Source organism: Drosophila sulfurigaster, chromosome 3 (genome assembly GCF_023558435.1).
Source record: "Drosophila sulfurigaster albostrigata strain 15112-1811.04 chromosome 3, ASM2355843v2, whole genome shotgun sequence".
Lineage (NCBI taxonomy): Eukaryota > Metazoa > Arthropoda > Insecta > Diptera > Drosophilidae > Drosophila > Drosophila sulfurigaster.
In genome coordinates this window covers 20,167,002-20,194,615 of record NC_084883.1, presented here as the reverse complement: position 1 = coordinate 20,194,615, position 27,614 = coordinate 20,167,002, and the positions used below count along the sequence as shown (strand labels likewise).

The following is a 27,614-nucleotide window of genomic DNA, read 5'->3' as shown; positions in this document are numbered from 1 at the left end:
TTTTTATCGCAACATTTTGTTGCGTACAGTTGAGTTCTGAGTACAGTAGTTATTCGTAAAGTGGCAACCAAGTGTAACTGATGACTATATTACATAGTAAATGTTGCGATTGTTAAGTGAATTAGGTTCGAGAGGCCTATTTACATTGTTCCCAAATACTTTGTTCCGCCTGCTGTCTATGGAAAAGCCTTCCCCGCTCCCCACCTTTCGTTGTGCCCACAAAAATGCGTAGGGCTAACTGTTTGGGTATAGAATTATTCAAAGACCATTAACTGTAACCGTATGGCCTCTTGGCCCCCATGCAAAAGTAATGCAAATTGAAGTTGTTCGTGGCAGACAATTTGCTACAATGCGCCATTAGGATTATTGCTTGGGTTTAGTTTAGTAGGTTGCCCATTGTCGTCGCATAACAATGCGGGATTCGCCTAAGAACTAAGTACTTATTACGCAATAGGTAAGTGCACACTTGGAGAAATTTGACAGCATAAAACTTAGAGCATATATATATTATACTATCAATACTATCAATATATAAGAAAATGTATTCACAAAATACATTATAAGAATAACATAATTAAACATTTCAATTATTATTTGAAATAATAGTCTATATTTATATTTATCAATTAATTTAATAAAAAACACAAATGTTTAGATATTCCCAATTTAATATTTTTACTAAAATCTTTTTGCGTAAGATCATGTGAACATTTTCTTTAAATTCTGTTGGAAGTAAAAAATCTCTTTATATTAATATTGCATTTTTTTTTACTCTTTCTTCTTTTTTAAGGTATTAATATATTAAAATATATATTATATTGATTTGGAGTTTCATTCTGAGAAACACTTAAACATTTTAAATATTTTTTATATAATTTTTCCTATTATCCTTCCTTATTTTTCTGAGAAACACTTAAACATTTTATATATAATTTTTAACTAACAGTATTTTTTATTCATTCTTCGTTTTCATGGTTTTAAAATGCCTTTTAATGCTTAAAAGATTCAATATTAATTTTAAGTCTTGTTATAAAAATATTTTGTTTCTTTTTATTGTTATTGGTATCTCTTAATAAATATAATATTATATTTTATGTATTTATTTATATATAACATATATTTGAATAGCAAATAAGGGCAATTTAAATTCCTTGAAAAACGTTCTTTAATTTTCTTTACACAACAATAATTATGTTTACCAGTTGCACAATTCACACGAATTTTCGGCGAGTGTAACACGACATAACATAAAATGAGTAAAGTACCTTAAGCCACTTGTTCGGCTAGACAATGAGACTGAGAAGCGACTACAGCGCCAGCTTCAGTTCAACTAAATTGTTGTGCGAGCATGTGTGTGTGTGTGAGTGTGACTGTGTGTGTGTGAACGACAGCTGTTGGGATTCCCTCACAGCAAAGCAACAATCCTTTTCAACGATGATGTAATTTCTGCGCGGCGGCAACACAAAAAGAGAGCAGCAGACGCATAGCAACAACAAAAGGAACAACAACAACTAAGACTGCTGATCAACTGCAGGCACACACACGCACACATACAGTTGCTCGCACACAGATGCGCACTTGCAGCAGCAGCAGCAGCATCCGCAAAGAAGAACTGGTTCTAGGCAGCGCTTTTGGGCACAGTTGATTACGATTACAAAAGCTACCCGCACTCCGCCCCTGTGCTGCAGCAGCAGCAACAGCAGCAGCATCGCAACAGCTGAATCCGCATTCATTTGCGCTGCTCTCGAACTGAGGCGTATTGTGTAATCCAACGCTTTGCGTATTTACCCACGAGGATGAAAGATGCGCGCTGAACCGAAAGCAGACAAACACAGACGCAGTCAGCACTGGCAGAGCAGCGGCAGCGGCAGAGCAGCATCAAAAGCAGACACAGCCTCCGCTGCAGTTGAAAAATGTGCCAAGTCGCTTTGTTGTTGCTGCTGCTGCTGCTGCTGCTGCATTGGGAGAAATGTGTGACAGTTGATGAGCGTCAGAGCGAATGAGTAAGAGACGTCTGTCAGTGTCTGTGTCTGTCCCTGTGTGTGTGTGTGACTGACTGAAATGTTTTTCAAGTGTCAATGAACTTTTCCAACACGGCAGTATCACACACCATAATACAAATCATACAACAAACACACACACACACACACTCACACACTTGCTTATTCTCATTCTCCATTCTCGTGAGTGCGCGATGCGAATGAAAAGACAAAAACATATTGAAAAGAAAGTTCATAGCGTGCGCTCTCTTCATTCTTAAATGCGCTCTCTTAAGCGCATGCGTTATCACGCTCTTACTGCCGCTCTCTTTTGAGCAAAGAGCGAATGCAAGCGCAATTGAAGAGCAACACTAAACGCAGCGTGCAGTGCAACAGACAACAGTTTTTTTTTTGTTTTTTTTTCGGTTATTTTGAAATGTGTGTCGTCACCAGCGGGCGCTGTTGGCTGTAGGGAAGAGGGTGGGGATTGGGGTGTTCGTTGACTTGCTCGTTTTGTATGACTGTTGTTTCGAGCATCGCTTAAAGCGCTTTAAACTTGTAACGTTCTCAGACATTACAAAATGCCTCCACACAACGAACGAATCACACACGAACAGTAAACGAATGTTTGAGTGTGTGTGTGTTTGTGTTGGTAAATCTTTATCTTTATCGGCTTAGCATTAGCTGTAAATGTACGTGCGTGCTTTTTTTTTTTTGAAGGCGGATAAGAAGAACAACAAGCTTTAAACATGTGTGTTGTACAGCATGTTGACAACTTTACCGTTATGCTGTCGCATCAATATGCAAAAGGTTTTGTTGATGTGCACGCTAAGAAGCATATTTCGACTTAATGGCCTTGCATTTAACTTAGAGAGGGAATTGAAATCCGTCTGTCTGTCTGACTGTTTACATATTTCCCGATAAATCCGAAACTATGCGAGTTAGAAGCATGAAATTTTGATAATACATAGAAAATTACAAATACTTTAAACATATCAAGGAACAACTCGATTAATTTTAATTTTAAATTATAATAAAAATATGTTCATCTTTACTTTAGGTTGTATTTCAGTCAAATTTAGATTTGTATCGCACAAAGAACTTTAAAAGACATCGAAATTCACGAACTAAACACGTGTAGACAAAGGTCCATAAATGCGTAATTGATGTGTGCTCCATTATTTGCTAAATATTTGTTCAATAATAATAGAAGCAGCCCAACAAGTATTCCTACTCATACTCCAATTTCTCCATTGTCTTTTAGAATTTTATTTGCTAAAGCACAATCAAAAGCAAATAACTCTGTGACATACTTTCGAAATGTGACAAATATTTGCCAAAAATTTATTTGTCATCGTGAAATAACTGTTTGTATTTGGATATGTAGGCAGTACCGCCCACAACCAACAAGACAGATATATTACACGCAAGTACTCTTCGTATTTAAATTTATGAAAAAGATGTTCTACATTTATCAAAAGCTATGTCTGACGCATTACGTATATATACTTATGGATTAAGTAATAATTTATGTTTTGAAATGTAATTATTAAATATATTTCTTAATTTATTTTCAATTTTCACAATATCACTGAAAATGTAATACGAAAATCGTCTGCATTAATTAAAATATCACCCATTGATAAATCCATAAATTTGTCGACTTTGTTTTTCCACAATGAAATTCAGCGCATTAAAGAAAACGCTGAGGAAATGAAAAATAATAAAATAACGCATACGCACCATAAGCATTGCCAGCAAAACGAGTAACAGTTAATTAACTGCTGTATGTGCTATAAGAAAGATGAAAAACGACGCAAGAGAGACAGAGAGAGAAAGAGAGAGATAGAGAGGGAGAGAAAAAAGCGCCGCAAGTGCAAACAGCAATTCGCCAACAAGTTTTCCACAGGCTGCGCAAACGATAATTTAAACGTTGTGCAAAAATGCACAAACAAATAAAATTCTGAATGGGCAACAAAAAAGAATCACACACACATGTACAACACCGAAGAAGAAGAAGAGGAGGAAGAAAATGCGAAAATATTTTTGCATATGCAATTTATTTTGCATGCCTGCGGGATTTTTTCTGCTTCTGCTTCTTCGTCTTTGCCTTCCACTTCATCTGCACTCCGCTGCTGCGTTTTCTTGTCATCGTTTCCCGCTGGGTGCAGCAATAACCAGAAGTCAAAATTAATATGTTCTTCTTTATTGCAAATGCAGGCACAAAAGCAAAAAAAAAAAAATACCTACATGCAAACAGTATGAAAAATTAATATGCAGCGACATGTGCGAAAAAAAGTACGCAGCAAAAAGAGATAAAACAAAAAGTAAAGTAAATAAAAAACTACAGTGTAGAATATACTGCATATGATTTGCAGTTTTCGGCTGCAACGAGCGCGCCATCAAATAAAACAAAAACAATAATAATAACAATAACAAAAGCAAGCTACATAATAGCAAAAGCAGCAGCAGCCACAGCTCCAAAAAGCAATCGAGACAGAGCAAAGACGTAGACGCGGAGAAGGGAAGAGAGAGCAAGCAACAGCAGCAGCAACAACAGTAACAGAGCAGCGTTCAAATGAAGTCGCAGTCGCAGTCGCTGCTGCTGCTGTCAGCTATTGCACAAGTTGTCACGAAGCGAATACGAGTTCGGCAAACGAACACGAGCGCAACACATTCGCATTCGCATTCGCAAAAAGCAGCTTCGTAAGTGGGTCAGCGAGCTGTGGGGTCAATGCACCGCCTGCCTGACAGGCCTGAACTGCTGCTGCTGCTGCTGTTGTTGCTGTTGTGAGAGAGTGAGCTCATAATAATAATAAAACAGCGCCAACTCACAACTTTACACACACACACATAGCTTTCGTGGCTGCTCTTTGCTTGAACGCGCGCGTGCTCTCTTTGCCTGCCCACGAAAGAGAGAGAGCGAGAGCTAAGCAAGTTTAAGCTTGCGCTCTCTTATGTGTGCTTCGTTCTTTCGCGTCCGCACGTTAAACATAAAAAAACTCGTTTGATGGCGCACAGCTTTCACAAGTGAAAAGGGAAGGGTGTAGGTAAGCCGGCTGACTGACGGAAAGAAACATACATACACATAATAAAAATGCCGTTAGAGAGCGACGTCGATGTTGGCATGGCTACGTAATGTTGGCGCTTTCTTTTCGCTCACACGCATTTGCATATGCTGTCGCTGTATATGTGTGTGTGTGTGTGTTTGAGGAAGACGCCGTTAGAATTAGTAAAGAGCAGCAAAAAAAAAATATAAAGAAGAAAAAAAAATTCATTCACGCTGCTTCCATGCTTAATACAGCCATAATAATCAGCAGCGAATCATTATAATAATATAATTTTAATTTACGCGCAGTTATGCCACAAAGTCACAGGCCTAACGGTGCTTTGCAGTCAATGGCCTTTTTTTTCAAGCTTCTTTCTTCGTTCTTTTTTTGGCAGTTGTGATGTTGATGACCAACGCAGGCATTTTTTCTGTAATGTTTACATTTCGCACCACAGAATTCTCTTCCCCGTCTCTCTCTCTCTCTCTTTATCTCCGTCTCGCTCTCGGTGTGCGTGCCGCTTGCTACGTGCTTTTGTTGCCAACAAAAGATCTGGCTCATACAGCAACCAAAAAAAAAATATATGTTCTTTTTGCCCAAAAGTTGATTGACCCACGAAATTTCACAGCCAAATGAAAACGAAGAAAGAACACAAAAATTTCACACAAATGATGTAATTTTTTTTTTCCATCTTTGCTTTTGTTTTGTGTGTGTGTGTGAGTGTTTTAACTGTTATTATTAGCCAGTTAGTTTGCATTTTCCTATTTTCCTATGTATAATATAAATTTTATTGTTGTTGTTTTAGAGATGAGTGTGCACATGACGTATGCGTTATATACATATATATTGTTCTCGAGCAACAAAATCACGTATACGCCGCACGTGACAATGAAAACCGATGCGATTGTGTGTATGAGTGTGTGTGTGTGTGTGAGTCTGAGTTAAGATACATTTTCGTCACATGATTCATATGCACGAAATTTCTCTGTCAAAATGTTTGCATACAAATCGAACATTTAACTTCTTCATTTTTTTTTTTTTTTTTTGGCTACCACTTCTTCTTCTTCTTCTTGTTCATTGTCGTCGTGCGTTGTCCCGACTTTAAGTCGGCATGTGTAGGAGTATCATAAATATTCATTTATTTCTGTGCATAATAAACAGTTAACAAACCGAAAGTTAAAGCCACTTTCTTTGTCTACATCGAAAGCCTTTCAATCCGCCAATTTATTGTATAATATGCGCCTCCTTCTTTGCTTTTTGCTTTGTAATATTTGCTTTTCATTTGAGTGCATGAATTTTATTCATACCTTGAGGCATTTCAAAAGAATTCGCTCAAATCGCTCATAATGATTTTAAGCCAGATTTTGATCTTTACAATTGCTTTAATTAGGCTTTATTGTGAGTAAAGTGCAGCTGAGCAATAAATGATTATTTTTATTGATATTTTCATGCAATTCTTGATTGTTATTTAATTTAAATTTTTATTTATGTGACGAATTATTTAAAGCTTAGTTTTTCGAAGTGTTGCATTTATAGTTGTAAAGTTTATTTGTATTAATAAATGCATAATTCCTAATTTTTATTGATATTTTTTGCAATTCTTTGTTGTTATTTGATTTAACTTTTTATTTAAATCTTAGTTCTTTGAAGTATTTTATTTATATTGTAAAGTTTATTTCTATTATTAAATGCATGATTTCTAAGACTCTATTTAAATATATTTATAAAACCGCTTATCAGTCTTCACAATAAACTTTTAATACATTTCTATCGCTTCTAAAGTAAACACGGAAACCTTTCGTCTATTTTCTTTTCAATAAGTATTTATTTATTTAGTTTATTTTTTGATTATTTATATTATTTAATCTTTCTTATGAGTATTAATATATCATTATTGGTTTCAACTGTTTTTATTTATTTTTCTTTTATATTTCATTATTGAATTAAACTTTTACTAAGTGTATTTCTTTTGTTTTTTTAAAAATGATGTCTTCATTCTTTATTTTATTTACTTTTCAAATGTATTTCTATTAAGTTTACATAATTGCACTTTACTCTTTAAGTAATAGACATTACAACTGCTTATATTTTTCTCTGAACTTTAAAAATGCACGTCTCATCAGGCACTATCTATATATAATATATATATATACATATTTATTAAACTTATCAGTCATCACAATCAGCTTTTAATCAAATTTTACTGCATGACAAATAAGTAAGAAAATGTTTTGTCTATTTTCCTTTATAAATATAATTCATATTATATTTAAATCCTATATTAACTTTTAATTTATGTGTTTTTATATTATATTTTATTAACTATTATTTTATGTATGATTTTATGAATATTTGTATTTAATGTAATTATAATTAATAATTAATAATTATAATATAATATTAATTAGCCAAAAGCTATAGTTTATTTTCATTTATCATAAATATAATTGTTTTATTATTTTATTTATTTATTTGTATTATTTTTTATCAGCAGTTATAGCTTTATTTTATGCATCTTTTTTGCTTCATTTTAGTTATAATTATAGCTCTTATATTTTTCAGTCATCAATGTGGTTCATGATACAAATCTAAACAGGCAAAATCTATATTTGATTTTAGTTTAGCATTTTTGTATTTATTTTATATATATTTATAATATATTTCATTTAAATTTAGAGCTTTATTTAAAGCTTTTTTATGTTGTATCAAGTTTAATAATAATTTTTTTAGTTTTACTTTAATTTTATGCGTATTTAAAGTTTTATATTTTTATAGCTTTCATATTTGTCACTCACATCTAAGCAGGCAAAATCTATTGTTGATTTTTATTGCCCATCTTTATATATATTTTATTTATAATCATTATTATTTATGTTCAATTTCATTCTAAAGTTTGATATTAAGTTATGTATATTTCGGTTCGACTCTGGTAATAAATTTAAAAGGCAACTCATCTCACTTTCTTTAAACAATTGAAATGAATCTATCTCTATCTATCTTTATCTTCTTTGATCCCATAAACTTTAAACATATTTCGGCTTTTGCATCTTCGCATTATTGTTGTTAGCTGGCCACTGTAAATGCTTTGGAGTGACATCAAAAAAAAACGAACATAAGAACTGTGGAAGTACGTTGACTAGTTAAGTATTTCGACAGACCCTCTGGAAAACCCTAAAGTCGACAGTCGACAGTCGACAGACTGCAGTCATTGCTATTCTAATGCAAAACAAATGAACAAAGCCGCAAACAATGGCGCAGAGAGCAAGCATAAAACACACAAAGAGAGGAGAGAGAGAGAGAGAGGGAGAGAGAGAGAGAGAGAGAGAGAGAGAGAGAGAGGAGAGGGTACAAAGTGCAGATCGAGGTGGAGGCATGTTTTGCACCCCATAAAAAGTAGGCCCATGCATTATTTATGCACGGCTTCAAAATGCAACAGCGTCGACATAAATGAAACTCAAAAAACGAAAAAAAAATACGAAAAATAGCAAATGAAAAATACAACAAAAAACAGCAACAACAACAACAGAAAAAAAGAGAAATACCTTGACAACCTCAAAAGCCACACACAAAGCCACGTAAGTTGACTCTTTTAGCATTACTTTTGCGCAACTTGCAACACAGCAGCAACAACAACAGCAACAACAACAACAGAAACAACAGCGGCAACAAGATTTACACTTAAATAGCCAATTATTTATGGTATTTTGTTCGTGTTGTTGTTGTTGTTGCATAGAACCAAAATACATAATGGCAAAAATGCAGTCAATATAATTTCAGTTTTTTTCTCAAGTTGAACACGAACTGTGGCCAAAAGCAACAACTGGCTAAAGCGAGTAACTAACTTGGCTTAAACTAAACACAACGAAAAGCGCGAAAAATTCTTAAAGAAAATGCAACAAATGCAATGCTGGAAATACAGGTTTCGGTTCTGTCTAATTTCAGAGAACCAAACGATACGAAGCGAATGAAGGAACAACGCGGCGTATGCGCAATGCCCAATAACAATGAATGCCTCAACTGGCGGCGGCAGCATCAATTGTTGTTCTTGTTGTTGTTGTTGTTGTTGTTGCTGTGGAGAGTAACAAAACATGAAACACGAAAATATTCTGCTGTCATCCGCCCAAAGAAGACAAAAAAAAAGTCGTTGACGTTGCATGCAAATTGTAATCAGAAAAAATCATCCGAAAACTATATACCAAATACATATATGTATGTGTATGTGTATATATACTATATATATAGTAGTCGCCGCTAACAACAACAACAACAACAACCGCAGCAGCAGCAGCAGCAGCGTCTATAAAATACACAAAACTAAAAGGCATTCATTTTGTTTTTCCAACTTTGTTGTTGTTATTGCTGCTGTTGCTGCTGCTGCTGCAACTGTTGTTGTTGTTGTTGTGGTGGTTGTTGTTGTTGCCATCGCTTCCATCATGCAACTGTGCGCACTAATATCCGTCCTTGGCTCGTCTGTTCAACTTTGTCCCAGTTTTTTCGCATTTGTTGGCGGCGCTCGTTCGCCTCTAACTTGTCGGCGAGTTGCATTTTTGTGTGTGCAGCGCATACAGCAACAACAACAACGCACACACACACACACACACACACACACATACATACTCCAACAAATATATATGTACACATTCGTCTATTCATTTGGCGCGACTCGCTTCACCCAGTGGGACTTTGACTGCTTCTCTTTTTTATGCTCGTCCCACAGCGCGTATGCTTAATCAAGGTAGTTGTTTTACTTTTTTGTTTTGTGTTGTGCGTTTTGCAGACCTAAAATAGCAGCATAGCTATTGCGTTGACATCCAACTAATAGTTGACTAATTACGCACTTTATATGCAGAGGTTCTGTCTGCATTTTAGCACATGAATTTGCAGTGGAACAGAAACAGAAAATAATGCCGAGTGCAATGCAGAGTTATGCTGTTTGAATAGTTCTTTATTTATGATCTTAAGCACTTCGCATTTTTGGTCTTTCAACGTAAAAGTCCTACACAGAAAGAAAATACGTGCTTTAACCAAGAATGATATCTTAAAACAAAATTTGTCATCTTCTTTTCAATCTACAATAAAGCATTCTTGAATCAAGATTTTAATCTTAATATGCAAATTTAGCATAAAAATCTTCATCTAAGATTGTTTCAACCCAAAAATCTTATTTTAAGATTGTTCAAGACTTTTTCAATCTAAATTTTTTCTCTGTATAAGTATTTGATTTATATTTCCATTTAAGTACTACACCGGACAAAAAACAATATATCATCCAACCCTTAACATAGACTGACATTTCTAGATATTTACTCAAGCAAAGATTTCTTTACAATTTCTTATTTTTGACTGAATTGTGAATAAGAAAAATATTAATGTAGACGTAAATCCATAGTTGAATATATATTTGCCAGTTTATATTTTTAACAACTCTCAATAAACTTTAAAAGCATTACATTTTAGTAGTTACAAACAATAATATCAATTAACATTTTATTACAATTTAAAAAGCTTTCATAAAATACCCCAATAAATATAGTATAAAGCTAATATTCTGTGACAATTTAAATAGTCGTTATAAAACTTCCTAAATGCATCAATACAAAATAAATCTAATATTTTAAAATTCAATATAGTTTTTATAACAAATTAATCGGTTTATGTGATAAAGACCAAGTTGGCCTTTATACTTTTTTGCTTCAGTTGAAAAACGTTTACTTGTAAAATGTATTTTACTATTGTTCTAATAAAGTGTTCTTCTTATAAATAGGTAAATAAAATGCAATAGTTGTTGCTTTGGAACTATTATTATAGAGAACTTTATTGAGCAAATAATTTGATTTAGACAATTATAAATGAAAAAAATAAAGTAGTTGGTGCTTTGGAGCTATTATTTTGGAGATCTTTATTGAGGAAATAATTTTATGTAGCCCATAGCTGGAGAACACTTCATGAGAAGATTTAAAAATCGGTCTTTAATGTAAGACTTCAATAGAATTCTATCGAATTTGATTGGCTAAGCAGCTGTTAATATTGTATTTAAATTTTCATTTTTATTTATTAATTTATTTTTTACAGCATTCATCATTTATCTCCACCTCATCTCATCTAACAATTCTAAGAACAAGTTCTGCAGTTGCCACTGGGTCTTTTTTTGTTGTTGTGTTGTGTTGTGTAGTTCGTCGCCGCATTGTGGGGCACATGCAATCTTTTATTTGCTGTCCATACACACACACATACACACACCAACACATACAAGTAAACCACATCTATAGGTATCTCTCTATCTGCATCTGTCTCTGTCTCTGTCTCTTTGTGTGTGTCAAACTCACGCACATTAAATGCTATGCGAGAGTTGCATAGATAAGATACGCAGCAGCAGCTGCTGCGGCGGCTGTGGCGAGTCTGTGGCGGCAACTGTGGCACGACTCCCCTCCCCCTACCCCCTTCCTCTTCCTTTCCCTCTGCCACTCTTGTTGCGTGCATATATTTTGTATGCTCGGCCCCGTGGGGGCCACTGATGCATTGCATTTTGTCTGGCCAGATAATTGCTAGAATAATATTATTGCATCTATGCATATGCATGAATTTGTTCAACTACTGCAGCAGCAGCTTTTGCTTCTTCTTCTTCTTCTTCTTCTTCTTCTTGCACTCTATTCACATTCAAATTGCATTCATCCAAAATTTGTTTAGCTATTTTCTGCATTGCACTTTTTGACGAGGAGGCCAATAGGTTAAGCATATGCTAATTAAAAGTGCTGAAAGCTCAACATATAGATAAAATGAGCAGGTTTTTATGTTTCTTCTTTGTGCTGTATTCGTAAACGTTAAACCTGAATGAACTTTGAATTTTTCCTTTTGTACCATATTCTTAAACGTTTTTAAAGCTACTTTTTCATTGATTAAAATATTCATTTAGCTCTTTGAAAATTTGAATTGAATTAAAGAGTTTAATGTTTTCATCTTTTTATCATATTCGTAAACGTTTCAAATGCAGTTTTAGCTTTCATGTTTCCTCTTTGTGTCATATTCGCTTTGATTGCCGAAAGAATTCTTTTAGCGACTTGAAACTCTTTTAAATTGAAATAAAGTTTCTTTTTGTCATATTCGTAAACGTTTTAAAGGCAGTTTTAGCTTTCATGTTTCCTCTTCGTACTATATTCGTAAACGCTTTGAAGGCGCTTTTCGCTTTGATTGTCGAAAGGATTTTCTTAGCTACTTGAAACTCCTTCAAATTAAATTAAGGTTTTTTTCTTTCATCTTTTTATCATATTCGTAAACGTTTTAAAGGCAGTCTTAGATTATTTCCTCTTTGTGCCATATTCGCTTTGATTGCCGAAAGAATTCTATTGGCGAGTTGAAACTCTTTTAAATTGAATTAAAGTTTTTTCTGTCATCTTTTTGTCATATTCGTAAACGTTTTAAAGGCAGTTTTAGCTTTCATTGTCCTCTTCGTACTATATTCGTAAACGCTTTCAAAGCGCTTTTCGCTTTGATTGCCGAAAAGATTTTCTTAGCTACTTTTTGTCATATTCGTAAATGTTTTACTTGCAACTTTAGGTTAATTTGTCTTCTATTTTGTAATATTTCTTAATGATTTTCTTATAAGTTATAACTTTTGAGATACAAGTTTCGACTGTCTGTAATTTGTGCATCTCACCCTCCATTCTTAAACATTTCTGATGGCTTGTAATACGCCTGAGTAATTGCTGTAATCACTTGACACGACTTGACTCGACTACAGCTGAATATACTTCAATTCTTTTTCTTGTCTGTACAATAGCATTGAAGTTGTGGCCTTATGACACACATTTGTGGTTAGCTTATCTCGCAATACTAAGCACTTAATAAATACTTTACTATATATACTTGCACATTTTCCATATATAAACACACACATTTTCCTACTGCAGATAACTATAACTATATATATATATTGTATAGTATAGTCTAGTAGTTGACAATCATTAAACAAAGTCTGTAACACTCCAGTCCGAGACGCCAATTCAATGAAACTTTCAATGATATTATCATCGAGAATGTTGTTAATTGACGAAATATTATTATATTGCAAGCAATCAATCTGAATGTTTAACTGTCGACACAACTCTATCAAAATACAAAAACCTCAGACATTCAGATAACTTCTAAAGAGAGTGAGAGAGAGAGAGAGAGAATTTGAGGTATTGGGTGTACTTAACAATAGAAAATAGAAACTATGTCTATGGCTTATCTTTACGACAAGTGCTACGAGACATTAGCAACAGGTTCAATGACCTTTTCACACACTCAAACCGAAAAGTGCCTGAAGGGTATTCAGGGGTTAGCATAATAATCTCCATTTAACAGGTGAAATTTAAATAGAAAACAAAAGTTGATATTATTTCGATATTAATTTAATTTTAAAATATTTCTTTTATTGTCTGTTCACTATACTCGACTTAAAGAGTATTTGCTATTCTGTGTGTTATTTGAGTTTCATTGTAATGTCTGGCCGCAAACTTAATGAAAATTTCCATATTTATCGCACACAAAAGAAAACAAAAAACTAATGTGGTTTCCAAAGTAGTTTCTGGGACAAAAGCGAATGAACTTGCCGAAAATTTGCTCTATTTGTTTGCAAACAAGTCGAAAGTTTTGAAAATATTTGCATGTGCCATATATCAATTGGAATTTCCATAACCCAAGCAGCAAAAACCGAAAAAATACGAAAAAAAAATGAAATTCCTATTCCCATATTTTTTTTTTCTAGGCTTCAATTGCCCAGTTTTCCCCAAAGCACACATTACAAACAGCTGTCGGAGTAATGGGAATTTTCCAACATAATTGTGTGCGTGAGTGTTTGGGGAGTTCAATAATTCCATCGCCCTGACCCCACTGTACAAATATTTGAGACATTTGCCGAAAAACTTGCATATGGCGTGAAAATCAAATTAGCCAAACGGTAAAATTCAAGCGGCTTCTAGATTGTTTTTTTCTCACTCTCTGTCTCTGTCTTTGTAAATGGAAATTCACGCAATAATTGTCAAACGCAAACAAAAGGGCCAAATTACTCGCACAGTGTGGCAAAATGCCAAAGTTGCTGCACAATTATATGCAATTACTTTAATAAGCTATCGGTATGCAGATGGTGTTTAACAAATTATTTGTATTTATTAGTTATTATTTAATCACTAGTTGCAGTTGTGTGTTTGGTTTGTTCCACTGTGTTAACTAATAACAACACAAAACTAACGCTACTCTCGTGCTCTTTTGTTCGCTCTCTTTCTCGCTCGCTCTTCATCAACTTATGCGTAAATAATAATAATACAAGTTGTGAGCTTCTGCTGCTGTCGGCAGAGGCAGCGAAGTAGACAGCAGCAGCATCGCCAAGCCATAGAAAGCATCGCATTCTACATGTGTGTGTGTGTGTGTGTGCGTGTGTGTGAAAGCGAATTCGATTGCTAGCCGCCGTTTCAGTCACCCAGCCCCTGCCTCTGGCAACTCGCATGTTGTAATATGCGTTGCGATGACGTCGACGCGTCAACGCTCCCGCATAACATCGACAGCGACAGCGACAGCACACACACGGACACACACACATGCACGCACGCACTCACGCACTGTCAGCTAACTGAACGAAAGCAGGCGATGAGAGAGTGGAGTGTGAGAGAGCATAAGAGAGTGGGAGCTCGACAGAGAGAGAGCTGTGTGCTTTCTTGTGTTGGCGCGTCTCTGCGTGTGCGTGTGCGTGCGTGTGTGTGTGTGAGTGCGTATGGATCTGTTCGGGTGAATGACCGCCGAAAATTAAATTTTTTGTCGATTTTAGACTTTTACTATGTTGACGCTGCGCTGCCTCGTCCGCTGCTGCTGATTGTATTGTGCTTTGCTTGCTGAGAGAACTACACACATACAATACCGAGAGAGAGAGAGAGTGAGAGGCAATGATACAACTACAATGCGTTGCTTTATAGTTTGCTGCGTTGTTCGCACTATCGCGCTTAGTGTTTATGGCTGCGTTGTGTGTGCTCGGGTGGAGACTGATAGAGAGGGAGGAAGAGGAGGGAGCAAGCGTTCGCTGGCTGGGTGGGTGGCTAGGGAACGACCTGCAAGCTATGTGCGTGTGTGTGCTTAGACTACACAATCAGCAGTAACAGCAACAGCAAACGCAACGCGGGCATTTCACTCGACAACAACAACGTTGAGCGACAACTTTTTGTTGTTGCTTTGTTGTTGCTTTGTTGTGTGTTTCTCTTTTGAATTTTTGACGGTTTTCGCTTGCACTGTGTGCCGCAAGGGCCTGCCCCCACCTCTTAGGGGGGTGGAGGTAAGCGAAGGGGGGAGGGCTTATGATCGCCAGCCACTTTCGACAACGAATCTTGCGTTGCTTCTGTTGTTGTTGTTGTTGTTGCTTTTTTTTTGGCCGCTTTCTGTTTACGCCGCATTTCTTTCACTTTGTACCGTACTATCTGTTTGCTGTTTCTGTTTCTGTTTCACATTTTATTGTCGTCGTCGTCGTCGTCGCTCTTTTCTTTTCTTTCTTTTTCTTTCTTTCGCTTTTTTTTTTTTTTTTTTGTTTCTTCTGGCTGTATATTTTTATGAAGTACTGCCAAATACGCAGGGTGGAGAAGGGGGCAGGGAAGTTGCCTGTTGCCTTTTTGGCAAAACTCAAAGTGAAAATTTCAATAAAAAATAAAAAAAAACTTGCCATCACTTTTGCTGTCGTCGTCTTTGTTGTTGTTATTGTTGTTGCTGTTGTTGTTGTTGCTGCTGTCGCGGAAGTCATAAAGGCAAATTGCATGCATATTTCGTTGAGTTTTGCGAGCGCTTTAGGGACTGCCTCCCCTTCCCCTTCCCCCTTCTTTCCCTTCTACTTCTCCTTCTCCTACTCCTTCTTGTCTCCCCCTTCCCATGCCACCTTCCCCCCTGCGGCGTGCACACGCAACGCACGCAGCTAAAAACAGTTTTAGTAGCAGCTTTTTGATGGCTTTTAATTGTTCGACTTTTTCGTTTTTTTCGTGGTGGGGAGGGAAGCCGACGAAAAAAAACAACCAACAAAGTGAAAACAAGTCACAAATGAAAATGAGGGAAAATGGGAAAAACTAACATTGCGTATTAACGAAGTGGCAAACACTCTAGGAAAACTTCGTTTTTACGACCGTTACAATAACAAACAGAAAATAAATATAAAACCTAAGGTCGCTTGGCTTGAGATTTGGCTGGGAAATGCAGATGAAAACTATCTCTAAAAATGACATAAATCTTTTCCAAGTAAAATGCAACTCGATAAGTGTAAAGTCATTTTAATGAGTGGGAAATTTTTCAATTTGTGATGCTCCGAGAACACAAAAAAGTTTTAAGTTATTTTCTTTTAATGAATTTCCTAATGCAATTATTTAAAACTGCAGTTTTTATTTCAAAAAAAACTTTAAAATAATGCAATTAATAATTAAGTTTTTCAATAAAAACTGTTAAGTTTTCAAATTTTTCAATTAAAAACTAATGAAATTTTCATAATATGCTTTTTAAGCATTACCCATAAGCTTAAAAATACCTCATACAATTATTTAATGAAAACAGTAAGACTAACAATTTATTAATATATTTGCATTTAATATATTTATCTATAAATTATGTTTTAATAATATTCGACACATTTTAAAAGCTTTAAGTAGTAAGCTAAAATGATGAAGCAGCTTTTTAATGAAAACTGTTAAGCTTACAAAGCTAATTCTAATGCTGAATTAATGCATGTGATCTTAATAATGCAAACTGAAATGCAAAATGTGCCGCTTAGGAATTTCCCCAAGCGTTAGTTGAGGTAACAAAGTCAATGTTTATGCTTGTAGATATTAATGTGAGATTATTGCGTTCTCTAATTAATGAGTGCTCTAATGTAGGCATATTTTATAGCTTGTATATCGCTTGTAAATTATGTTTTAATAATATTCGACGCATTTTCAAGGCGTCAAATAGTAAGTTAAAATGATGAAGTAGCTTTTTAATGAAAACTGTGAAATTACAAAGTTCATTCTAATGCTCAATTAATGCATATGATCTTTATAATGCAAACTGAAATGCAAAATTTGCCGCTTAGGAATTTCCCCAAGCGTTAGTTGTGGTAACAAAGTCAATGTTTATGCTTGTAGATATTAATGTGAGATTAATGCGTTCTCTAATTAATGAGTGCTCTAATGTAGGCATATTTTATAGCTTGTATATCGCTTGTAAACGCACAACGTCTACTATAATGCTAAATATTTAGTTTAGGCCCCGCAGCTCACGCAACTTTTGTGCTTTGATTGACTTCCAAGGGTGGTTTGCCTAATGGGGTGTGAGGGGGTTGGGGGTTGGGATAGATGATGGGGTTGGCGTCGGTGTTTGGGGATAAAATGACCATTTGCCGGTCCAAAAGGTTTACACAGACACAACACACACACAAGCACACCCAGGAATAGAGAAGGCGAGTGAGAGATTGAGGGCTAGCGATTAAGATTTATGACGGGCGTCCTGCGTTGATAGCCCCTGAAATACGCATTAACCATAAAACCAAAAAGCCTGACAAATGCTCATTATTCATTTGGGCCGCTGACCCCGCCAGCGAGAGGTCAAAGAACGCAAAGTTCTGACCCCGCCAGCTCTCTCTGATAAGCTGGCCCCAGGCGACAAAATTCGAAAATGGGCAACCAAAAGTGCTTCAGAACGAGGCAATGAATAGCTTAAAGTTTGGCTGCATTAATTGCAAGCATATCAATCAAATTTAGTACAAATATATATCACTATATATATATGGATTTCATATCCTATTTGCTTCTTAAGCATCGCAGCTAAAAATAGTTTTAATTTGACAACGCGTCGTGTAATAAACAATAATAAGATGCATAAAAATGTCAAAGAAAACGTGAAAATTAAGAGTGACAAACATTATTTTTTGAGTACAAAAGCAAGAAGCGAGTGTGCTCGACTTGGAATTACTTCGCAATCTGATATTTCGTTTATTGTGAAATATGAAGATGATATAAAAGCAGTTCTATTTAGGTGAATACAAATTTTAAAGAAAACGTGAAAATTAAGAGTGATAGAGAATTTTTTTTTGTGTACAAAGAAAAGCGAGTGTGCTCGACTTTGAATTACTTAGCAATCTGAAATTTCGTTCATTGTAAAGTTTACATCAGAGAAAGCTGATAAGAAAGCAGTTTTATTTTGAAGCTTATGTTTAGTTATATTCTATTTTGATTGTAAACTTTATTTAGAAATATGTTTAGAGAACTTTTATTATGTTTATTCCTCAGCTTTAGAGTTTTCATTGAATATAGAAATATTGAAAATAAGAATTAGATATCATCATACAAAGATATTTATATGAGGCCACAATTTTAATAGTTTCTTAAGACAAAATGTTTCATTTTATTATATTATTTTTATAATTTTCTTCTTCCTTAATTACTTGGATTTATTATTATTATTTTTCTTTCTTTTGTATATCAGGAATACATACATATAAATACCATATTACAGGGTACATAAAAGTCTATGCCCTCATCGTAATTCGCATTGTATATTTATATAAATTTATTATACAGCCAAAAATTAAAAAAAAGAGAAGAAAAGAAACGCAACAAATAAAAAGGCAAAAGAAATTGTTGGCATTACAATATCGCTTTTTATTGCTGGCGCGCGAATTTTAATTTGCCAGTTGCTTGAACACATACGTGAGTGTGTGTGTGTGAGTGTGTGAGTATCTGCACCTATTGCAAATGTATCTACAAGTCGCACAAATGTATCTGTGAGTCAGCGATGGCAACACAAATGTATATACAAAAAAAAGGGTCTCTTTTATGAAGGCTTATTGGAGGTGACTCGTCAGCAAACTGATTGCCATGTCGAATTAGTTTAATTGTTAATGCAAACACAAAGCGCAACAGAGATAGCAGGAGTGTAGAAAAGAGAGAGAAACACACACTTGATACGTGTGTGTGTGTGTGCAATAATGTTTCGTAATTCAGCTGTTGTTATTGGCTTTGCTTTGACTGCGTTGCGTCTTTCTTCATTTACGAATTTCATGGATTTCCCTACAATAATTCCGCTTGCTGTTGAGAAACTCAAACTCAACTCTCAAGTGACTTTCACTGCCAACGATGCGACCGACGGCAGCAACAGCAACACCAACAGCAACAGCAGCTTAATTTATTTCGGCAACCTGACTTCCTCTCGCTGCCAAATCAGCTAATCAAGGCAGCCAAGCCGAGCAAACTGACTGACTGACCGACTGACTGACTGACTGAGTGACTAACTAACTTAATATCAAAGCAGTCAGAGCTTAACTTGGCTAACATATCGTTGATTTCATTTGGAAGCTAAGCCTGCTAAGCTTTGATCGTTGAAATGATTAAAATATATATTTTTTTGCGTATTTATTTTGTTACAATTACTAGAGTTCTTTTATATTTCATTCAATTTTTTAAAGTGTGCATTGTTCTTTAGTGATTTACAGGATATCCAAAGTTTATCAGAATTAGCGGAATTCAATATATATTAAACTATTTTAAACTTTAATGAAATCCTCATAGAGGAAACTATTATCTTTTATAGGGTATTCTGATCCTGAATTCAAACTTAATTTTTGTTTTAGCGGAAAGCTGTTATTTGATCATTAAATTTATTTAAATATTTATTAAAGAATTTTAAATCTTAATGAAATTATCAAAGGCAATATTTTCATTTATTTTAGGGTATCCTGATCAGTATTCAAATTTTATTTTTATTTTGACCGAATTCAAATGTGAACTTTAGTTGTAACAGAAATTTGATCACTGAAATGATTGAAATAGAAATCATATATTATAGAATTCTATTTCTTAGTGAAATTCTCGAATAGGAAACTTTTATGTTTTATAGGGTATCACTAACTGATCAGAATTTAAACTTATTTTCCGTTTTAGTGGAAGTCAACTTTGAGCTTTCATTGAAACTGTAATTTTATTATTTAAATGATTAAGATAGAAATCGTATAATATCGTATTTTTTTCTAAGTATAATTGAAAGAGAGGAAACTTTTATAATTTACAGGGTATCCCTAGCTGATCAGTATTTAAACTTATTTTCCGCTTTAGTAGAATTCAAATGTGAGCTGTTTTCTTATCACTGAAATGGATTAAATATAAATCATATAATCTAGAATTGTATTTCTAAGTGAATTTCTCAGAGTGAAAACTTTTAACTTTTACAGGGTATCCCTAGCTGATCAGGACTCAAGCTACACTTTCGTTTTAGTGCAATTCAAATGTGAAATTTTATTGAAACTGTAATTTCTTCTTTTATGAATGTTTACTTTATGGTTTGTTTATGCTTATAGTAGCTAGTTTTAGAGCTGCAGCATTAGGAAAAATCTTGTATCATTTTTTTTGTTGTTGTTTGTGGCTTACATCATCAGCTATTAAAATTGCAATTATTATTCATTTTATTGCGACTATTTCAGCTTTAGCTATCTACTGAAATGGCAATAAACTTTGAAAGTAGATTTAAGCCCTTTTATTTGTAGATTACCCAAAGCTTTCTTATCTTTAAAGATGTACAACTAAAAAAAAAACTCACACCCTTAAAGTAATTATTTCTATATTGATTGATGTGTGTGTGTTTACCTTTAATTGAACCGCTTGAGTTATTTTGTCCCGCTGGCGATTGCACGTTGCTTTGACCCAAGTTATTTGCGTGTGCTTCCAGTTTTGAAGTGACGCTGCTCCACATGTCAAACATACGTTGCGTATACATAATTAAAAGGACGTCTAAGCGCGCTTGCCACCAAAACTTGTACTTGTTATGTTTATTTAATGCGTGTCTTCAATTCGAATTCGAATTCGAATTTGAATTCTTGATTTCTTTAGCTTTATCCTTTTCAACACACACACAGCTACATAGCCCGTAGATGTGTGTGTGTCAACTTAATTGCAATCGCTTAGATACAACAAAAAATGTTCGCAGCAATTTTCCAGTTGTTGTTATTATGTAACTAGGCTAAAGTAAACGCTTTTCCGATTTGTTTTTCTTGTTTTCTTTTTTTATTGTAGAGCTGCACGGCGTAGGATTGCCCAAGGATGGGGATTATTTATTTATTTATTTTTGTATTTATTTTGAATTTTTATTGCACTTTGAAGTTTTGTTGTTTATTATATATGTGAAATTACTAATATCACAGTGGGGGGGCAGGGGGCGTGTTCTTAGCTGCAGTTGCTGCTTCTTCTGCTTCTTGCCAATCTATAAAGTTTATATGTATTGTATAGGTGTATATAACTATAGCTATATATAGATATATATATATATATGTATATATATGTTGTTTTTGTGTGTATATATAGTTCTAATGTTCTGTCTTCAGGCCTGTAGGTACTAAAACTTGTTTATTTTTATTTTTATTTTTATTTTCTGTATTTAACTATTTGAATAATGCTGCTGCTTCTTCTTCTCCGTTCTTCTTTGCTTTGCTGATTATTGGTTTATTCCTTTTTGTTGTTGGTTGTAAACTATTTAACTATGTAATAAGACACTTGTTCGCATATATATTTATTTTAGAAATGTTATATATATATTTAACTTTTTTTATAGCAATTTTGTTGCTGCTTTTTTTGAATTTGTTTTCGTTTATGAATTTGCTGCTTCCCTTTTCAGCGGCTTTTTCAGCACTTGCAAAATGGTTTTTGTTGTTTAGCACTTTCACTGCGATTTGGTTGCTGTGATTTTTAAGTTGTTGTTGCTGTTGCTCTTCTTCTTGCTGCTGCTGCTGTTGTTGTGGTTGTTGTTGTTGTTGTTGTGAGTGTTGCTGTTGCTGCTGCTGTGATTGTTGGCAATGCTGTTGTTGTTGTTAATGTTGTTGTTGTTATGCTCATTGTTTTGTCGATTTCTCTGTTTTGTTTGATTCCAAATCAAAATTTCCAAAAATACGAAAATTTCACGACAATTAATTCCGGAAGACATTTAGGGGCATTCTTCAAAACAGCATTTCAAGTGAATTTTGTTGGTTTTCTTTTTCGTTTTTGTTGTTTGTTGTTTTTTTTTTGTAATAATTACTTTGCAAATTATTTTGAATTGTTGTATTTTGTTTATTTAAACACTTTGATGTATAAAATGGTTTGGCCCGTTATATAAATGCTTTTGCTGCGCGTTGTTAGCCATGGCCAATGCATGGCATTCAGCATATTGTTAATTTAGTGGGCGTGGCACAAAACACTGCTTGCGAAATCGAACAGATCAATTAGTGTGTGTGTGTGTGTGTTTCGGTCAAAAAATCTTCCACACTCCTCTCTGCATGTGTGCGTCTTGTGTATGTGTGTGAATGAATTTTTCCAATAATTGAATTTGCCTTTAAACGGGGAAACAAAACAGACATCAAACAAGCCAAACAGGACATGAAAACTGTGTCGGGACGAGCAAACTCAAAACCCAGCCCCCCAATCTCCTTCTCCCCCTCAGCAACAACCCCAACCACTGCCCAAAAAAAAAAAAAAAAAAAAAGTATAAAACAAGCAAATGCATGAGAATGTAACATGAACATGAAAAATCGATATAGAAATGAGATTTAAGGGTGCTAGACAGCCAAACAGTGGCGTCTGGCGCAGGGGGGGGAAGGCGAGGCGGGAAGAGGGGCCCGCCTAGTCATAATAGCAGCATAGGCTGGAGTGTGAGTGCGACGAGGAGGAAACGAGCATGGAAATGCAGTTCACGAAGCAGCAAACGCAGCAAAAGCAAAAGCAACAACATAAATCTCACAACGAAAGCTCAGTTCGTATGCGACCGAGCGAGAGAGTGAGAGAGTGAGCTAGACGAAATGGGAGAGAGGGAGTGAACGCAGCAATAACATGTGCGTGAGAGTGTGAGTGTGAGTGTGTGCTTGTAAACAGTGAAAAAAGTTCTATGACCCAAAGCTTCAGCATGCCGGCAAACGGGCAAAAGCAATGAATATAAAACATTTTTACTTCTTCTTCTTCTTCCTCCACAACTAGCAACAACAAGGAGTTGGCAGAGCAAGCGAGACAGCCACATAGCTTAGGCAGGCGGCGAGTGTGGGTGAAGTGGAGAAAGGGAGACGCAGATCAAGAGAGAGGGGAGGTTAGTTTATTGGAACTCCAAATGCGGAAGCCAGCAAAACGCAGACATGCAAATACGTCACCAACAAACTGTAGTTGTAGTTGCTGTTGTTGTTGCTGTTGCTATTGCTATTGTTGCCGTCGTCACCAAAGCGACAACAACAGAAATTGTGCCAGCAGCGACAACAACAACAACGAGAATTGTAACTAAAGCAGCGCCAGCATTTTATATTGTTGTAATGGAGAAATTTACATATACAAAACGAAGCAAGCAGAACATCGACGTCGCAGTCGCCGTCGCAGTCACAATCGGAAACAGTGGGAAGCGCTAGGCAGCGCTAACGGGGCAGCGACAGCGTCAAATAAACTGAAAAGAAAATGAAAATGAATAGCAACAACAACAACAGCAACAAAAACAAGAAGAGCAGCGAATGAAATTCGAAAAAAAAGAATTCTCTCAGTGTGCGAGCAGCGAGCACGAACACGACAACGAACTTACTAACGGTACTAAGCCGGTCAAGCCCGAAAAAGGGAGGCGGCAAACACAGCGAGCACAGAGCTCCAACAGCAACAACAACAACAACAGCGACAGCAACAGCAATAAGAACTGACGACAAAGTTACATGCTGACTGCGCTGCCCCGCTGTCGCAGTACGTTGACGCCGAAAAAGACCAATGACCTATGCTAGAGCCACACACACACAAACACACACACAGTCATACAAGCAGACACACTTATACATGTGCATAGGCGCTGCTGCTGCCGCTGCTAGGCTTTTTCTGCTGTCGCTGCTGCTGCTGCTGCTGCTTCTTCTTCATTTCTTTTTTGTTGTTGCTGCCTTTGCCTTTACTTTTCCCCCCCTCGCTCGCTCGCTCGCCCACTTGGCGGCTGCGTCTCTAGGGTGGTTGTTGGGCTGGCACACTTATAGACGACACATAGAGTGTGTGCTTAGCAATGTTGTTCTACTAACGTTAATGCAAACAGTTGACGCTGACTGCGACGCTGACAGCACCAGCAGCAGGAGTGTGGGAGTGCCAAGTGGCGTGAGGAGGGGTGCGGTGGGGGGGTTGCACTGTGGGCGTAGACAGCGCTGCTTTAGGTGCTCTGAACTCAACTGAACCGAACTCGACTGGGTGACTTACTGTGGGGAGTTTTTATTTTTTCCTTTTTTTTTACCACCAACTGGAGTCGACTGCCAACTATTTAGACGACAGTTGCAGTTGCAAAAAGAAACTGTCTAGTTTTATAATGACAACAACAACAACAACTACTACAACTATAATAATGTCTGATAATCATAACTGGGCACAATGGCCAAACAATTTGCATTGTCTTCTACCTGGGGGTAAGGGGGCGGGAAGGCGTGGCTGCCACACAATGTGCCCTCCCCATTATGAAAGATTATTGCTGTGAACTTTTAACTGTTGTCTGACTGTTGATGATGAGCCATATTTGCATACTCTCAACTTAACTCGACTCATCTTATCTCAGCTACAAATTTTAGTATAGTTTTTAGCGCTTTCTTTATCGTTATACTATTATAACTCTTTTTTGAAGTCTACCAGCATTTTTCAAATGGAATTCATTGGGGAAATTATTTTCGAATTTACGGGAATTTCCAGTTCCCAGTCATACGTTTCAATTGGATTGACGTAAAGATCCGGGTTCTCCCTAAAGTCATCTGGCATTATACCAACATTTGTGATTTACAAAGAAAACTGCAAGAGTATTTTAATTATAAAAATGCTTGCAATATTAAGATAATGATTGGTATATGAAGATTGCTTTAGACTTATTTCACTTTTCTGGAATGATGCACTTAGTTTGAAGTAAACTATACAATACTATATTGAGATGAAATTTAATCTATAAAGAATGTATGAAATTCTTTTAGGATTCTCTAAATATACTCTAATCCGATTTGATCTAAAAGATTAATCAATTCTTTCTATAAGCAAAGAAGAATCTTCATTAAATTCCATATATGGGGCCCAAATTAATGGATTTTTAAGGGAGCTTTTAAAGCTTTTAGAAGTCAATTGAAGTGTTACATTCAATTTACTTCGAAAGAAGCTTGAAAGCTTTTAGAAATCTCATTTCTAGACAATTTTAAGGGACAAACTCGTTTCAGTTTGGAGTTAAAGCAGAAAACTAAATCGTACAACTAGATAAAGACCCAAATACTAGTGTTTAAAGGCAAATTCAAATGTTAGAAAAAGCTTGGAAATAACAATAAATGATAATATTAATATAAAATATAGCAACAGTGATGAGCTGTTTATAATCCATGTGTAATCCAATAGTTAATCCAAATTGTTCAGCTCCAATACAGTTTTTTCTTGTGCTTTTTCTGTTCAAAAGTATTTTTTTTTATAGTTTATCCAATTGTGGTTTTTGTTGGTATTTTAATCCAATTAAAGCTTGCGGTCAAATTATCCTTTTAAGGGGGAGTTATTTTTTTTTTTATAAGACACACACACATGCACAGTGGAGCAAACACACACACACAGTAATTTATTACACAATCGCAGTGATTGTGGAAAGCGGGCGTGACGTGTTGGGGGAGGGAAAATGCTCCAAAAAGTTCATAATAAATTTTCTTGCATTTTTTGTTGTACGACTTTTTGGAGTCTGTAGCAATAAATTACGTCACTTGCACTTCCGTTTTGTTGTTGTTGTAGTTGCAGTTGCAGTTGTTGCAGTTGTTGTTGTTGTTGTTGTCGCATCGCCAACGATGTTGCAGTTGCATTTAGGCACGATTTGGAATTTGAATGCACACTTTAGACTTGATTTTTATTCTTGTTGTTGTTGTTGTTGTTGCTTGCTATAATTAATATTTTGTTTTGGTTGAAACCGAACAACTTCACAGATGCCACCAACAGCAAATTAGCCAGGCATGTTGCAACATTTGTTGCTGTGCATTTGAATTATTTTTTATCTATTGCTGCTGCTGCTGTTGGTGTTGCAGATGTTGCTGATGTTGCACCCGGGACACCACCGCACCGCACACCGCACACGAAAATTTGGAGACGAAGACGAGAGACGCGCGTGTTGTTGGAACAGTTGAAGAAACGCATACACGGATAGACAGAGAGACAGAGTGAGAGAGAGAGAGATACGATGACACACACACACACTTAAATCATATATAATATATATATATATTTGATTTTTTTTTGTATTCGTATTTATATGTATTTATTTTGTGAAACAACAACAACAAATAATTAATAATAAAGATACAACGCGCAACGCATCGTTACCGCCGCCGCGATACGCTCAATACGAAGTGTAGCTGAAGACTGCCTCAAAATGTTATCGAGTTCGTTGTCCAAGTGGCGCGCCGCATTGCGGCCTCCTCACTGTGGCAGCAACTCACAACACACACACACACACACACGCACGTAACTCAATTCAAAAGAGAGCGCGCGCCAAAGAGCAAAAATATATTTGTAGCCACGTTGCGCTCTCTCATTTGTGCTCCCTCTCTCTGTCTGTCTATCGTTCGCTAACCCAAGCAGCAAAGCCAAAGCACTCTGTTGATGACGACGACGACGGCGACGTCAACGTCGCTGCCTGCTGAGTGGGTATATGTGTCTCTGTGCCGATGACTTCTTCAGTTTTTGTGTTTTTTTCTTTCAGCATTACGCTTTGTGCCGTTCATTCGCTATGGCAACCGCTCCACTGCCGCTGTGTGTTGGGGCGAGAGCGTCGTTTGTGTATGTGTGCGTGTGTATGTGTGTGTGGGGAAGAGTGAGCAGCGCGCGCTTTTTCCTAATCAGCTGTTGTCGTTGCTTGCTCTTTACATTACGAGCGAGAGAGTGCACTCTCTCTCTCTCTTTACACAAAGCTTTGCGCGCTGCAGGCGGAAAAAGCTGTGTGCCATATTACTATTACAGCATTTTGTTGTTTTTACTTTGAGTGCGTTTTTGTTGTTTTTTTGTTGTTGTTGCCGATTTTTCGTTCATTTCCTTTTTGGACTGCGCTTCTCTTTCGGCTACGTCGTCGTTGTCTACTGTCATTTCCATTTGAAATTCCCAATTAGCAGGTCAATTGCTTTTTAGGCCAAACTGTGTGCATTGCAGTTGACTTCTTTCCATTATCCCTCCCCTTTCTCCCTCTTTCTCTCTCTCTATCAGTCTGTCTCTTTCTCTTTCTGTCTGGCTTTGGGCTTTATTGTTCATTCCTTCCTTGCCATCATCCTGTGCGCCATTTAATTACAGTTTTAGCTTACTTTTCCTCAACGACTTACTTATGCATGAAAATTGTTTCTAATGGCTTTGCAAATTGCGCACAAATGCATTTTTTATAGGTTATGCACGCCCAAAAAACCAACAACAACAACAACAATAGAAAAACAAAACATATGCGACGCTTCACAACACTGGTTGCTGCACGCATTTTAAAAGCCGTTAAGTACTCGAAGTATGCAACTTAAATTGTTCTTTCAATTATGGAATTAAATGCGCATTCATAAAGTTTTAATTGTTATAAGCCTAAAGAAAGCTTTTACTATAAAAAACTTCCAAAGTAT

General features: G+C 35.9%; 2 protein-coding genes across 2 annotated transcripts in view; both read right to left on the bottom strand.

Annotated features, from left to right (window-relative positions):
* Positions 1-21,621, bottom strand: part of LOC133840167 (probable nuclear hormone receptor HR3) — a 28,107-nt gene extending 6,486 nt beyond the window's left edge. The window contains exon 1 of the mRNA XM_062271852.1: positions 20,641-21,621. Coding sequence (XP_062127836.1) covers positions 20,641-20,770 — 130 coding nt within the window. The 5' untranslated portion in view covers positions 20,771-21,621. The remainder of the gene's footprint in view (positions 1-20,640) is intronic.
* On the bottom strand, positions 21,154-22,074 carry LOC133840169 (putative uncharacterized protein DDB_G0280331). The gene has a single exon (XM_062271853.1). The coding sequence runs from the start codon at positions 21,968-21,970 to the stop codon at positions 21,710-21,712; it is 261 nt and encodes an 86-aa protein (XP_062127837.1). The 5' UTR covers positions 21,971-22,074; the 3' UTR covers positions 21,154-21,709.
* Positions 22,075-27,614: the final 5,540 nt, after the last annotated feature.